General features: G+C 52.8%; 2 protein-coding genes and 2 pseudogenes across 2 annotated transcripts; 3 read left to right on the top strand and 1 right to left on the bottom strand.

Moving 5' to 3' along the window:
• Positions 1-2,630: 2,630 nt before the first annotated feature.
• Positions 2,631-6,349, top strand: SAPIO_CDS7402 (uncharacterized protein; the record flags this gene model as incomplete). The annotated part of the gene is made up of 2 exons (XM_016789274.1): positions 2,631-3,163; positions 3,271-6,349. The coding sequence occupies 2 exons, from the start codon at positions 2,631-2,633 to the stop codon at positions 6,347-6,349; spliced, it is 3,612 nt and encodes a 1,203-aa protein (XP_016641101.1).
• Positions 6,350-7,935: 1,586 nt separating this feature from the next.
• SAPIO_CDS7401 lies at positions 7,936-9,048 on the top strand (annotated as a pseudogene; the record flags this gene model as incomplete).
• Positions 9,049-10,257: 1,209 nt separating this feature from the next.
• On the top strand, positions 10,258-12,599 carry SAPIO_CDS7400 (Type I phosphodiesterase/nucleotide pyrophosphatase; the record flags this gene model as incomplete). The annotated part of the gene is made up of 3 exons (XM_016789273.1): positions 10,258-11,109; positions 11,178-12,147; positions 12,208-12,599. The coding sequence occupies 3 exons, from the start codon at positions 10,258-10,260 to the stop codon at positions 12,597-12,599; spliced, it is 2,214 nt and encodes a 737-aa protein (XP_016641100.1).
• An 898-nt stretch (positions 12,600-13,497) lies between these two features.
• On the bottom strand, positions 13,498-14,712 carry SAPIO_CDS7399 (annotated as a pseudogene; the record flags this gene model as incomplete).
• Between the last annotated feature and the right edge of the window lie 205 nt (positions 14,713-14,917).

Genomic DNA, 14,917 nt, shown 5'->3' with positions numbered 1-14,917 from the left:
GAAGTAGCCGATACCTGAGGTATGATAGATGTAACCTCAACAGACTATGTAACCAATACCGAGGGATGCCCCTGCCACACGCGGAGAATAGGCCGGATAGGTAAGACTAGGGTACATCGAATGGAACAGTGGCAGTCATCTCGATCAGTTCTCTTGTTTCAATTTCAGCATCTCCGCTCGAGCTGGCTCCTGGAATCATCAAAAAGAAGACGGTTTGTTACGAGTGGATATTGCTCGAGCCATATTATGTTGCGCAAGTGCTGGTGCCGGTGCTGGTGCTCGTGTCCCTTCTGTCTCCTCCGGTGTTCGGATAAGAGAATCAATCATCGTTGTCACAATCTCTCTTGAAGAGGTGGTTAGTATTGGCGGTGGAGGATTGTTGATTTCAAGAGGCTGATCGGCCTCGACATTGGGCCAACCATGCTGACCCAATGCAGGCGTTCAGCACTCAAGGTTGGATCATTAGTTGCGCTGTTTTACTGAGTACTTGATTGAAAAGAAAAGGCCTCAAGAATAACGCCAGAGTCCTCGTAAACTCTGGTCAGAGTACGAAGCCCGGTGATTTAACTACCGTGCCCTTTTCTAGTCAGGGGAGCGTGTGCGTCAAGATCTGTACATGTGGTGCCAATCCAGCCATCCATTTGAGTAGATCTGTTCCCGGCATCGACACTAATGTTAACCCTGCATGCCAGTCCAACCTCCTTTCCACAGATCGAGCGATGTAATATCCTCTCAACCCCGCCATTTACACCGCATTCAAGTACGCGTCCAGCTTGAAGGGCGATGGCGGAGAAGAGAATGTGGCAACACAACTTCGTGGAGGCTCCCCATCATCATCTCCTCCACATCCGGCAGGTCAGCTGAGCTCGACCGGATCAGAGCTGTCCACGTTGAACGCCCGAGTCAATGGGGAGGTGTATCATCCACCAACATCCCTTCGTAAGCAACTTGCAATTGGGCGAGAGGAGAGCAAATGTTGGTGCACACAGGATGGTTGAAGGCCTTGACCGCTCGCCAGCCAGCCAGCCAGCCAGCTGTCCAGCTGTCCAGTCGAGGGCCGCTGCCCGAATTCGCGACCCCTGTTCGCCTGCTCTCCTGCTCTCCTGCTCCCCGTCTCCAACCCCTGGAAACCAGCAACTGAATCAACAATGTATCAATTTCCGTCGAGTACCTTCACGTCCACTTGCTTAAGTACGAAGTACATATTTGCGCTTCATACCTCGTTCCTTCGCAGCTGTGATCTTGCGCTGCACTTCGTCGGCACACGTTCGATTTGGCACATTTCGGCATTCGCTAACACGAGAATGGGGGGATTCAAATGAAACCATATGTTGTCATTTCACTAGTTCCGCAAATTCAAGATTGGAGCTGCAACACGTTTTCGGCGCTAGTACGAAGTAAGTTGCCAATGACACCTCACGCGAAGGGAGATCGTAGATGTACAGCAGTGCACTCACTACTCTGCAGTACCTGATCTTGACCCCGGTGCGGCGGCCGGGAACGGAATCAACCATCGGGGTCCCAATCAAGGCCGGGGTCTCTGTCACTCTCTGTCACTCTCGGTCACCGAGTACTTTAATCTGCTGCTCATCCGTGCCCAATTGCTGCGTACATGTCCATTTCCCGTGTACCAACTGTCAATTTAATCCCATGCAAGAGAATAAATCCCGATCTGCTTGTAATTGATGACTTGTAACGCGTTGACCATGGCGCTTTTCCCAGAGTGCAGGATTCCCTGGCGGACAAGGTTCCCACCCCAGAGCCAAGAAACCCAACGAGAGGAGGGGGAAATAAGAAAGACAAACAAGAAAAGTCAGCTAAATGGGGATAGATGTAGACGATACTCCCCCAGCCTTGACCTGAGCTCGAGCTCCCATTCTCCACCTTCCCTTGCTCACCCTGGTGACATTGGACTTTCCCCAAGTCTTCTGTTGCACCTTCCCTCGCTCCTCCTAAACTTACTTGTGCTTCGGAGAGGGAAGGTGTCTTTTTGTTGCTCTTGCTCGCTCCTTCTGGGACTACTCTGGGATTTGGGCCGCTCCTGCTGCTCTTTGGATTGCCTTGATCTGCGTCCGCCCCGAGCCTCAGCTGCTCCCACCTCAAACTTTCCCTACTTATCCCTCACATTCCTCACACACCCCCGTCCCACTCCCATATACTTGACGCCGCCCCTCGCTTCGAATTTTAAACAGGAAAAAAAAAGTAAGGGTGGATTTGCGGCATGGAAGTTTCAATATCCGCTTAACCCTTACAAAGCCGGCTAAGTAGACAGCGAGCCTAACTTGTCGAACGCTGCCTTGGCTCGCCTTGTGCCATAGACGCTCTTCCCGCCTACCGGATCTTTCGCCAAAATTGCCTTTATCCAACACGCTGGACTGTGAAAGGAACATTGAAGCCTTCGGCCACCGCTCAATTCCGAATCGGGAGCCCCGTTGTCTGTTACTCCTCGCACCCCCTTGCATTCCCGCCCGTCTCCGGAAGGACCATAGTCAGTTAGATACTGTGAGAGGCCGACAGAAGGGAGGGGGTGTACACGCGGGTTCTAAGGGAGGCGAGCACGAGTTGGCTCGATCCAACGAGCATCCCTTGGACGTACAAAGGGGGCGGTACCACCCGTCCCCAGGGTCCCGATGGGCAATGCTAGTAGTTCATCCATTGAGGCGACACCGCCGCCGAGAAAGACTCCTCATAAGCTGTCCAAACCTCAAGTCGGCAACCATGCCTCTACTACAGCTGGCCTGTTAAGCTCTCATGGACGCTTGGCTCCCAGCATTGCCCGACCCCTCAACTCCTCCCACGACGACGGCGAGCAACGACGCTCACGACGCTCTTCTTTCCTCTTCTCTCCTCGATTGTCCTCTCGCCCTTTCTCCGTCTCCGGTCCCGCCTCAGAGCCTGCTCAGCGTCACCACATTGAGCCCGTCGTGACTCCGTCAGCACTAGACTACGATCGTGTCGAGCAGCCTCACGAGACGCCATTGAAGAACAGCTTCGGGCGGAGAAGTTTCTTACGATCCAAGACGTCGAGTCGCTTGTCCGGCGAACAGTGGCTGGCTAGCACTGGTTTCACAGTCCCCCGAAAAGACGACGGCCTCCCTCGCGTTCAGTCCATGATCCATGACCCACCTCCTAATCAAAATTATTCTAGACCTTTAACCGGAAGGTTAGCTGACTCCAATCTCTTACCATCCTCTCCCTGTCTCAGTATAGACTTTGGCCCCCTCTTTTTGTTAAAGACGAAAGTCTGACTTGACTTGCCTTGAACCCTAGCTGGCATATGCCTGAGAGCAGTACCTATGACTCCTATGACCTCGAAACCTACCAAAGCAGTCGACTATCCCACCTTACTTCAACTGTGAATATGCCTGACTACGAATCAGCAGTCTCCGAGTCCAAGCATTCCTTATTAGAGAATACCTGGAAAAACTCACACCCCGCCACCGGACCACCGAGCGTCGGGTTATCGCGAACAAACTCGGACGTCTCCTTATACGCTCCCGTTCGCCGTCGTTCAGTCATCCGGACCCCTGGCGTGGCCACTCGTGCAGAAACAGCGCAGGAGGTGTCAAGGAGGACCAGCCTTCGAAGTAGGCAGGAACCAGCGGCGTCGGCTCGTCAGTCGAGAAGGAATTCGATCGAGCCTACCCCTCCACGAATACTATCGGTGCCGGTGAAACTCGCGGATCTAAGCGTCGAGAGAGCCGTTACACCCAGCGAAACCGAGTATAAACAGCTAGGAGCCATGAAATTTGGCTCCTTACGAATCACGAATGGGGCACCTAGCCCAAGCAGCGAGAAGAGACGAAGGAAGCGAGGGTCCGGAAGCCATGTCTTTGTCTTGACAAATGACTCAGATTCAAGTCTTGAATCAAATCAAAAACCGAAGAAAAACCCGGAGCCGAAGATCGTGGAACCCCAGCCGACTCTGAGTAATCTGAGCCCAATCACAGCGACGTTCCTGAAACTAGAATCTAGAGTTGAAACCCAACCGACAAACATCACCAAGACCGAGACCGAAACATTCGCTGGATTTCTCCCGGGGATGAACTTTGGTTCATTTTCTCTGATGGACAGTCGGCCGGCTTCACCAGAACTCCAGACTACATCAAAGCATACCGCCGTTGAAGACGACCTTTTCGAAGATGATGCACAGCAACCTGCGCCCTCTGAAACGAAGAAGGAAACCCAGCCAAAGCGACGCGGGAATCGACCTCGCGCCGACGTAACCTCCAAGACCCTCCAGATTCTCTCAAGACAAGACCGAGATAGCGGTATTGTGTCGAGTCCAACCTCTGATTATTCTCAGAAGCCTTTCTCAAAGACGGATTCCGGATACAGCTCAAATGTCTCCATACGATCTCTTCGCATCTCAAATGGCTCGGCGGCAGATAAGGATCTTCCTCCCTGTCCTGGTGAGACACAGTCTCCCCGTCCAGCACTCACGGAAACCCTGAGCCCACCTGCTTCCTTCCTCGGCGATTTTCGCCTACCCAGTCCAAGGTTGATCTCCTTGGCGAACGAGATACCAGCTCCGCCAGACCGGGAGGCTCCACCACCACCACCTCCTCCCAAAGACTTTCCCGCTTCCCGGGCAAACTCAACCGCCGGCACCAGGGCACCCGAAGTGCCCGTCAGACACATCGCAGACCTTGTCGCAGCGAGACCTAGGAGAACCCGCCGTGTTCCGGTTTCGCTGCTAACCAGCAAGAGCCGGGCATCCGGGCCTAGGTCTCCAGATTCCATTCAGCTAAGCCCTCCTCTCTCCGATTCTTCCAACGCTGCTGCGCTTGCCGACCGCGCCCGAAAGCCGGGGCCGCTGAAGAGGCTTCTTAGCGTTACCTCTAGGAGGAGTTCTCGTGATAGCGGTGGTCTTCGTCGTTCGTTCCGAAATTCTGGATCATCGACAGCTTCCTCTTCTCGGGATTCAGCCTCCACCCCGGACCTTCGCGCCAGAGCCAGCAGGGAGGCCCGACCTTCTAACTTGGCAAATGTGGAGTCCACTCAACCTGAGGAAAACGATCAGATCCCTGCGACGAGGACCGAAACCCCTGAAGAGATCACTGTCCGAAGACGCCGCTCGTTGCAGGCAATTTCAAACTCGGTCGTAAACGCTGCTGTCGCTGTATTTCCTTCTAGAAAGTCTCTGCGGAGGTCAATATCACCGAACACTAGCAACGATGATGAACAAAGGGTCCAAGACCAGGAGTCGCAGCAGGATCAAGAACAGAGACCCGCGGCCCCTTATAACGAGAGATGGAGTGGAAGTAGTTCGGCAGAAAGCGACACCACATCGACATCAGATTATACCCGTGATGCTTTGAGCCGAAATGGATACGACCCGTCATTCGTGGCTATGACAAGCGCTCGAGATGCGTATTTCTCTCCTGCGCCGTCTAGAGCACCCTCCAGGGCAGGGTCAGTTGCTTCACGTTCGGAGCGTGAGCTGGATATCCGACTAGCTGCTCTCAAAGCTCGGTCTAATGCGGGCAGCCCAGCGTCCTTTGACACTGGATCTCCCCATCAGTCCTACGTTGGAGATCATCCCTACATAAATGGTCCGTCACATGGTCTTACGCGCACTCGAAGTGTCATTCAACTTCGCGTGCCGCCACCGCTTCGCCCGCAGTCGAACTCCGCCAATTTACACAGGGCGAGGAGTCAATCGAGCCTTACTCGACAGCTCAGTAGCGAAAATTTGTACAGCTTTCCACCTACAACAGCATCAAGCCAGTCAAGCCAAGACGGTACGATGACACCACCGGAGACTCGCATGCATCAGCAGCAATACCTGCAACGGACTATGAGCGACTCTGGGAAGCGGAGCTGGTCATCCTCCAATGACTGGGAGAGCCACCCCTGGCAACCACGGATCTTGAACAAGCCACATAGCCGAGCCGAGTCGACCTCCAGCCAAGGTAGTAGTGGGGCACCATACCCACGGTCGGCGAGCGCGAACCCTTATTCGGAGCAGCAGAGACAGATTCCACGGCGACCATCCAGTGCAAATCCTTACTCGGATATGCAGCAGCACATCTCTCAGCAGTTACGACACCGATCCAGCTACGAATCTCAAAACAATACCAAGCCCCGCAGCAGCCATGGTTACTTCCGGCAGAGCCCTGACCTATGGACCTCGACGCACTATCAACAGCTCCAGATGCAATATGGAGGGACCGCATTTGACCCCAGAGGCGGGTGGTATCCGCCCTACGTACCTCGATCGGGCCACGCCAGGAACAGGAGTTCCTCGTCGAATGGGTATCCCGGATACTATCCTCCGCATGCCCCTTTCAGGGTTCTTCACAGTTATAATTCCCCGGCATATCGGCATGCGCCGATTTGGGGATGAATTGGGTAATGTTTGAACGGGTTCGAAGGGGTTCGAAGGTGTTCAATGAGGCCGTCCTCGCTATGTTATACTCGATGCCAACCCGAAGCCTCAAGTAACCTCATTCTTTTCATAAACGATTTCTTTTCTCGACCTAATTCTCGGGGCCAAACCAACCTCGATGAACGATATAGATTATCAGCTTGCATGAGTGGCGTTTACTCTTGTTTTTTTTTTTTTTTTTTTTTTTTTTTTTTTTATTACTTTTCTCGACCGCCCACCATTCTGGTACTTTGCCGGTCTCCGAATCTACCGGCCGACCTAACACTCGCTTAAGAAACAGCCATGATGAAACGATGATCCCGGGTGTTCGAGTTTTCACCACCCCCATCCAGCTGCTACGTGCTGGCACAGATCTCGCATCCATGGGTAACGAGGTACCCAAGCAGCCACGGCATTTTTGCATGCCACGATTTTCCTTTGTTCTCGTTTCTTACCTGGCGATTATGGTATCTCTAAAAAATATACGCACACGATTCGGGTTGGGTTTGAAGGAGGGAAAGCGACGTCGAATATTGTTGGGTTTGTTTTGTCTTGGGATGCATCTAGTGCAACGATTTCATAATGGTGTCGAGAAGCAGTGGATTTCTTCTTTATTATACCCCGTAAATTGGATATTTGATTGATGGGTTCGATACGACCCAGGAGGAAAGAAATGGAAAATCGGGCCAAGACCAGAGATATGAGGTCTTTGTCTTTGTACGATAGAAATGATAGAGGGGAATGAGGTTACTTTTAACATTGAATCGTCCGCTTCTGGCATGAAATGATTTTGATAAATCTTACGCGTAGATATAAACATTGAGGCCGGATGGCTCGACAATACGAAGTAGATTGAATATAATTCTTGTATATCTTGAAAACATGATTACTAGCCGACATGGAGGACCTAATTAGCAGCATATTGATCCTCAATACAAAGGTACTGGCCCTTTGGTTCTCAAGCGGCGGCGTAGAAACAGTTCATATCAAGAACAGAAAATAGGGAGAAGTAATTTGGATTTTTGGCTCTGCCAGTCTCTGAGGAAAAGGTACTTCGTGATGCTCCGTTCAAAGGCAGCTTATGTAAACGGAGTCTAGAGACGATGGAGGTTTGGAGCCTGTGTTCGAACCCGGCTCAGGGCTCTCTTTTTATTTCTTCCTTTTCCCCTCCTCCGACCCTTTCCTCGGTGACCCGCAATCTCGGGTATCGAGCTTCCTCGTCCGAGGAACACTTATCAGTTCATTGCAGGCCGCCAGGCTACCAATAGAAACCGCGTGGTCCCCAATGCAACGGGTACTTCGTATTACGCGCACTTTGGTGGGTTCCGCACGTGGGGAAGAGAGCTGTCCCCTGTGGGGGTCAGGATAAGGCGTGCTCACACCTCCTGCGCGATGACGGGAACGAGGAACTTCTTCTGCTATTTCCTCACTTTCAATTTCGTCATTGTCGTCGAGAGAGTCTTCGTATCGAAAGAAATCTTCGCGTGGCTCAGGTTTGCAATCAATCAATTGAGAAAAAATTACGACCCGGCGTTATCCTAGACGAAGACTTACACGTGTCGAAAATGGGCTCCGTGGAAGTACTCACCGCCACCACCTCCCGAACGAGCGCGCCGCTCTTATCCGACGTGGTCTTCGACGAAGCGACCCCCGAACAGCGCAAGCGAACCTGGGAGGACAACGGCATCGTCTGGGCCCGTCCGCTCTCCCTCGAGAACTACATCGCGCGAGAGGCGGCCCTCACGGAGACACCCCTATGCCGCGACGGGAACTGCCACTACTGGATCCTGTACAGGCGGGACGATCCGCTGGACATCATCTCGAGCTGCGAGACGCCGCGCAAGAAAATGTTCGTGCGGCGGGGCAGGTCCGGGGGCAGGGTGGACGAGGTGGAAGCGTACTCGGTGGGCAGCGTGCATACGCACCCTAGGTATAGGGCGCGGGGCATGGCGGGGTATTTGCTTGGCAAAGTGCAAGAGTTCCTCGACGAGAGGGTCCAGTGGAGTTTTCTTTACAGCGACATCGGGAGGCAGTATTACGCTCAGAGGGGTTGGAACGTCTTCAAGGCCGACCAGATGACCATGTCCCTCGTCGAACCAGGGTTCGTCGTCCCCAAGGGGATTAGGTTACTTCAGAGCGGAGCGGAGATAAAAGAGCTTTGCGAGAGGGATACGAGCGCGTTGAGGAGTCGGCTTGCCGCGCTTCCGGAGGATGGGAAGACTCACGTCGCTGTTGTCCCTACGTATGAGCACATCTCATGGCAACATACGAACGCAAGCCTCTCGGCAAAATATGCCACTGGTCGTCCTGTCACGAACGTCGGTGCTGTCGCGGCCGGAGGGACGAGCTGGATACTCTGGTTCCACGACATACGCGAGCGCGAGCTCAAGATCCAGCGCATCGTGGCGGAAGGGGAAACATCGGTAGAGGACGTCCGAGACCTCCTCGAGGCGGCGTTTGCGGAAGCCGAGGCGTGGGGGTTCAAGACCGTGATCGTTTGGGCTCCTGGCGACACGGTGTCTCTCGGGGCCAAGGCTGTGGCGAACGGGGGGAGAGGTTATGTCAAGATTGTGTGGAGTGAGAGGGGAGATACTGGGTTGCCGAGCTTGAGGTGGAGGAGGGATGTCCATCCTGGGGAAGTGGTGTGGCATGATAGCGAGTTCTACGCCTGGTGTTAGTCGCTTGGTTCCTTTTTTTAGGGTTTATAGCGAGGGTTGCTTCTATGCACATAGTATGTCTCGAAGGAGTTGGCAAGGACCCGCGTGTCAAATATATTGATGATGCAAAGCAAAGCGCCAAGTGCGAGCAGGACTTGCATTCACATGAGCAGCCTTGAACGAGGTAAGAGAGGAGGAGGATTCCTCGAACCTGTCATCCTCCTTTCAGTCGTGAGTATTGCTCGCCACCGTTAATGTAGATGGACAACATAACTGGGGATGCCCGTAGAATAATATTATCATACAGGTCGTGTTTGACTCCAGGGAATTTTACTGGGTTGAAGGAGGATGACGAACCAGGAGGCTTAAAAAAAAGAAAGAAAAAATAAATAATAAAAGAAGAAAAAGGGGGGGAAAAAGGGCAGAACCACAGCAATCCATACCACTCCGCCCTGCCCATTAAGACGATTTCAACGACGACAATCGGGCTCTGGGCGTAGGGACTGCTGCACCATGTGGTTCGTTGCTGATTTGATTGTGTTGATTTTTCGTGACTGGAACAGTGCAGCACTCAAACTCGGAGATTTTAGTGAGCAGTTGAGCACCCTATATCCATGACTCGGATGAGCAATCAGCCACGTCTTTCGGAGAGATATGTCGGCGAAATAGAACAGTAGACTCCATTTCGTAGAACAGAGGAGAAGCCGTGGTGATCCCTACTGCTTAAAAGCAACTTGAAGGAGGCTCCTGCGTATTTATAGTCCTCCTGAAGTCTCCCATCCATCTTACAAGTTTATTTTTCTTACGGGCTCAAATTAAAATTATTCCATTTTATATCGAAAATATTCATTGTGATTTTGATTCTGTCAAGCACAGAACTGTTGTCAAGATAATCAGAGGCCATCGCCTTTCACGCTTTCCCCCTCAAGAAATAGGAAGAATCGGCAGTTCCATATCTACAGCTGTCGCCGGCTGTCTTCATCATCAACCTGCGACACATTGACACACGTTGCCTTGGATTGATCCCTTGTTGGCGCACTCGGCCAGAAGAGTGTAATAGCGCAGGGGAGCTGAACATCGACCAAAGAAATTTATTACTGACTGCGCTACCTCCACGCGTACCCTGACGGCTACACCGTCCATCTTAATCTGTCGGCCTTCCACGGTCTGTCGGGCAAATCATCAAATGAAAACCCCGTATCGTTATTCCTTTTGAGACGCCAGCCCGCGATGGCACCTACGCGGAACGTGCTGCACAAGTCCGGCCCGACCGAAGCGGACACCGGATCTCTGCTCTCACCGATCAACTACGACGACGATGCCAGGTCACTGCACAGCCGCAGCGACCAGGACACCGACAGCGAAGATGACGAGCTGCAAATGAACGCGAGGAACAGCCGAGAGCTCCGCGCTCACGACCGGATAATGCTGATGGAGGAGGAGGAAGTCGAGCACTTGGTGACCAAGTCTCGGAAAGAGAAGGAGTCGGGACTCGGCATAGGAAATCCGTTTGCGATATTTGGGAGGAAAACCCAGGACCACGATGAATCTCCGAACACTTCCACCGAGAACTTTGCCGAGAGGAGACGCCGGCGTCGCGCTCGAAGGCGAGAGAAGAAACGGCGATTGAAGGAACAGGCCGCGCACGGCGAAGATGGCGAATTGATGTACGAGATGGAGGAGGGCGGTATGAAGGACGGCAGCTCCACCGGCGAGAGCAGCGAAGACAGCGATGTCATGGACCAGAAAGAGAAGCACATGAATACCATCGCACACGCAAAGGCCGAGCGGAAGCGAAGCTGCTGTCGCTGGATCCTCATCAATATCATTGTCGTCATCGCCCTCGCCGTCCTTGTATTTGTCGCCTGGAGACTCACCATCGACCGCAAACGAGTTAGTATTGCGTCGAGGGTATTTAGTAATGGGACGGCGCTTTTCGGACCAACCACCCTCATCATCAGTCTCGACGGGTTCCGTCCCGACTTCCTTCAGAGAGGGCTTACACCTCGACTGAACGCCTTTATCAAGGAGGGCGTTTCGCCGAAGTACATGCTTCCCTCCTTTCCCTCCGTTACTTTCCCTGTAAGTATTCCGCCGATATCTTTGGCACGCAAAGGCGAGAACAAACTTGGTCTAACGCAATAGCCTAGAACCACTATACTATTGCTACTGGCCTCTACCCCGAGAGCCATGGTATCGTGGGAAATACATTCTACGACCCCGCCCTCGGTACAGACTTCCATTACACGGACCCGGAGCGCAGCCTCGACCCCAAGTGGTGGAAAGGAGAGCCTTTCTGGGTGACGGCGGAGAAGCAGGGTGTGCGCACAGCTATCCACATGTGGCCCGGAAGCGAGGCTCACATTCTCGGCATCGAGCCAAGTTTCTTGGATCAATTCAACGGAAAGGAGGCGCTTCCCAAGAAGGTGGCGCGTGTCTTCGAGTTCCTTGACCTGCCTGGGAAGGAAAGGAGGGACGTCGACATCAAGGATACCCGACCCCAGCTCATTGCCATGTACGTCCCCAATGTCGACTCAGACGGGCACAAGTATGGCCCCAACAGCACCGAGGTCAACAGGACGATCAAGGACGTCGACAACATGCTGGAGGACATCTTTCGAGGTCTCGAGCAGCGAAACTTGACCCAGATTGTCAACGTCATCGTCGTCTCCGACCACGGAATGGCGACCACAGACGTCACCCGTCTCACCCAACTGGACGACCTTGTTGATCTCGACAGGGTTTCACACATTGACGGATGGCCGCTTGTTGGTCTCCGGCCCAAAGACCCTAATGATCTCCGATCGCTCTACGAGCAGGCACTCAACAACACCAAGGACAACCCTAACATTGAGGTCTATCTCCGCGACGAGAACATGCCTAAACGCTACCACTTTTCTGACAACGAGCGTATTGCGCCTCTTTGGCTCGTCCCCAAGACCGGATGGGGAATTGTCGAGAAGTTGGAAATAAATGTCGCCGATGCCGTAGCTAAAGGCGAGGTTTACCATCCTCGAGGCCTTCATGGTTATGATAACTTGCATCCTCTCATGCGAGCTATCTTTGTCGCTCGTGGCCCGGCATTCCCGCACCCACCAAACAGCCAAATTGATGTCTTCCGTAAGTTCTTTCGCTTCTTTTTTTAAATACCCGGTTTACGAAGCTAACGCTGTGTGGTAGAAAACATTAACGTCTACAACATGCTGTGCGACTCTTTGGGCCTTCGCCCTGTACGCAACAATGGCACTCTCCATCTGCCGCTCCACACTGTCGGTTTGCATGCCGACGAGGACTTTTCCGAACCGCTTTCTGACCCCGAAATCACCCCATCGCCGTCCAAGAGCATCGGCGTTGATCCCGTCTCCGTATCCACCTCGCCGACAGCCGAGGTCGGCGCTCCAACCAAGGAGAAGCCGCCGCAACCGCCTCCGTCCGAGGAAGGGGATGAAGACCCGACTGAGGAAGAGGATGAGTCGCAGATTGAAAAGGCCGAGTCTGCTATCAAAGACTTGTGGGATTGGCTCACGGAGAAGATTGGAGGCATCTGGGACAGTGTTACTGGTTCCAGCTAATGCGGTGGTGGTGGCGTCTTCTTGTTATTCTTCTTCTTCTTTTCCTTTACTCTCCTTTTTACGTTTATTCTTTTGAGGTTCTAGGGTTGTCTTGGTCGATGTTGGCCCAAGGGCGAGTCTGTAGGTTGACAATGGAATTTCGCAAACGGTAGTATCAGGTACTTGGGTCATTGGATGGCGTTCTGGGTCTTAAACACTACTTTTTAAGATTTTTTTTTAATACCGCAGATGACAGACTCTATCATTTATTTGTCCTTCTTCCCCTCCTTTAAACCTGTTTATTGTGCTCTTTTTCCCTTTCGAAGGCCAACGTTAGTTCAAGGCAAGTCAATCAATGTGCCAAGCTGAGTGTAAGACTCAATCACAATGCCGTGTGCCTCCTGTGCCAACAAATAGCACTGGAGGTGGTACAGCAAATCAAATTAGACAGGGCAGGTAGCTCAGTGGTAGAGCGGAAGATTGCAGTTCGAAGCACAACTGCAGACATCTTTAGGTCGCGTGTTCGATCCACGCCCGGCCCTTCAACTTTTCGTTTTCCTTTTTTTTTTTTTTTTTTTTTTTTTTTTTTTTTTTGGGTTTTCGTTTTTCCTTTTCCTTTTTTTTTCTTCTGTTATCATTATTACCATTATTTTCTCTCTTGTCTTTTCTGGCCCTTTTAGCAGACTCTCCCTGGCCTATCGAGTGCGCTACTACAAGATAAGAATACGAAGGAGACTTGGGGAACCGCGGACATTGGCGAGGGAGACATAAGGAGAATGACAGAGTATTCGCGGCGCTAGAAAAATGCCCCGACTATTTATTAAAGTGAATTTACTTAGTTCTTCTCTAGAGGTTTCTCAGCGTGCGTGGGAGGCGGAAAGTCAGTCGGATCACCATCGGTGCTATGCGTGCGACTACGCTAGAGGGAGGAGGCGCGGGAACGTGTCGATGGCATGTCGATGTCCATGCCGTGGATGTCCATAAGCATTTCAATCTGCTGCTTGAGCCGATTGATGTTACGTCCCAGCTCGGCTTGCCTTATTTCCCATGCGTTAACTTCCGTCCGCAGTTCGTGGAAGTCTCCTCGGAGCTTGGTGAGACGTCTCTCCAGCTTCTTAGCGTACTCCATCCACACGTTGGTAAGGTGGCGGCTCATGACTAGAGGGTCGATAGCGTTGGTGACAGCGGTAGCGGTAGTGGTGCCTACTCCACCGTCGCCCTCCTCAGCAGGCATCTCGTCATACCCGCTAGCATCGCCGTCAAGTTGGGCTGCGGCCAAGCCGCTATAGCCAGCGCGAGCTCGACCCTCCGTAGAGGTGTTGCCGGGAACTGGACCGGCCGTGTCATCGCCAGCCGCGGAATCGTGTTGGGTAATAGTGGCCTGGGGAGACTCATTGGCGGTGCCCACGTACGTGCGAGACGATGCATGTGAGAAAGCATAAGCCTGAGCTCCCTCTTCATCCTCATTCGGTGCGAGGCCTGCGCCCTGGACCGTCGCAGCTGACGACGTTCCACCAACAGGGTTGCGACGTCCTCCCTCTAGGGACTGCAGCTCAACTCCATGCTCGTCAGTTTCGCGAACAGTCACACGGGGACCCTCCCTCTCCCTCAGGGTAGGATCAGTTGCAGCAGCATAGAGAGTGATGTATTGGAAATGACGCATTTCTCGCTCGCGTGTGCGATTGTCCCGCCACCGGCGGAACAAAGGTACAATGCAACCGAATGTAGTCAATCCAATGACGAGAATTCCGCCGAAGACGCTACCGATGATGATGACAGTTTTGTTGTCGTCCACGGAGGCGCCGGTGGGAAAGGTAGTCGCCGATGTGATTGAGTCAAGGGTTGTAAGTGAGGGCTCAGTGGTGGGCGAAACGGTCGCCACCATGTCGACAATCTCCTGGTCCGGGGTAACTCCGATGAACACAGCGCGCTTTGGGGGCTGCTGGCCTTGGCCGATGCTGGTGAGAATAGTTGGCTTCGAGTTCGGAGCATTGGCGAGGGTCATGGTGGGCATCTCGGAGTCCTGGGCACCGAATCCCATGCTTGCCTGGTCCTTCTCCTCGCCAAGGAGATAAGCCTCGAGACCGCGGCAAATCTGGCTTACGACGGATTGAGTCGAATTTACTGGTGGCATTTTGGCGCGATAGTATCAAGTCGAAATAATCGGGTGCCGGAATTGTGTCTGGAAAGGATGATATCAGTATCCATATGCCAACGGCGGGCCTAGGATGAGGAATACTCACAGGGAATGGTATTCAGGGGGAGAGTGAAGTTTGAGAAAGGAAAACGGGGTTGTACGGGAACTGAATGAATTCAGTGTTTGTGCCTCTGAGACTTCA

This window comes from Scedosporium apiospermum (genome assembly GCF_000732125.1).
Source record: "Scedosporium apiospermum strain IHEM 14462 chromosome Unknown SEQ_SAPIO_0110, whole genome shotgun sequence".
NCBI classification, from domain to species: domain Eukaryota; kingdom Fungi; phylum Ascomycota; class Sordariomycetes; order Microascales; family Microascaceae; genus Scedosporium; species Scedosporium apiospermum.
The sequence above is the reverse complement of the archived record's forward strand: the minus strand, read 5'-3'. Positions and strand labels throughout refer to the sequence as shown.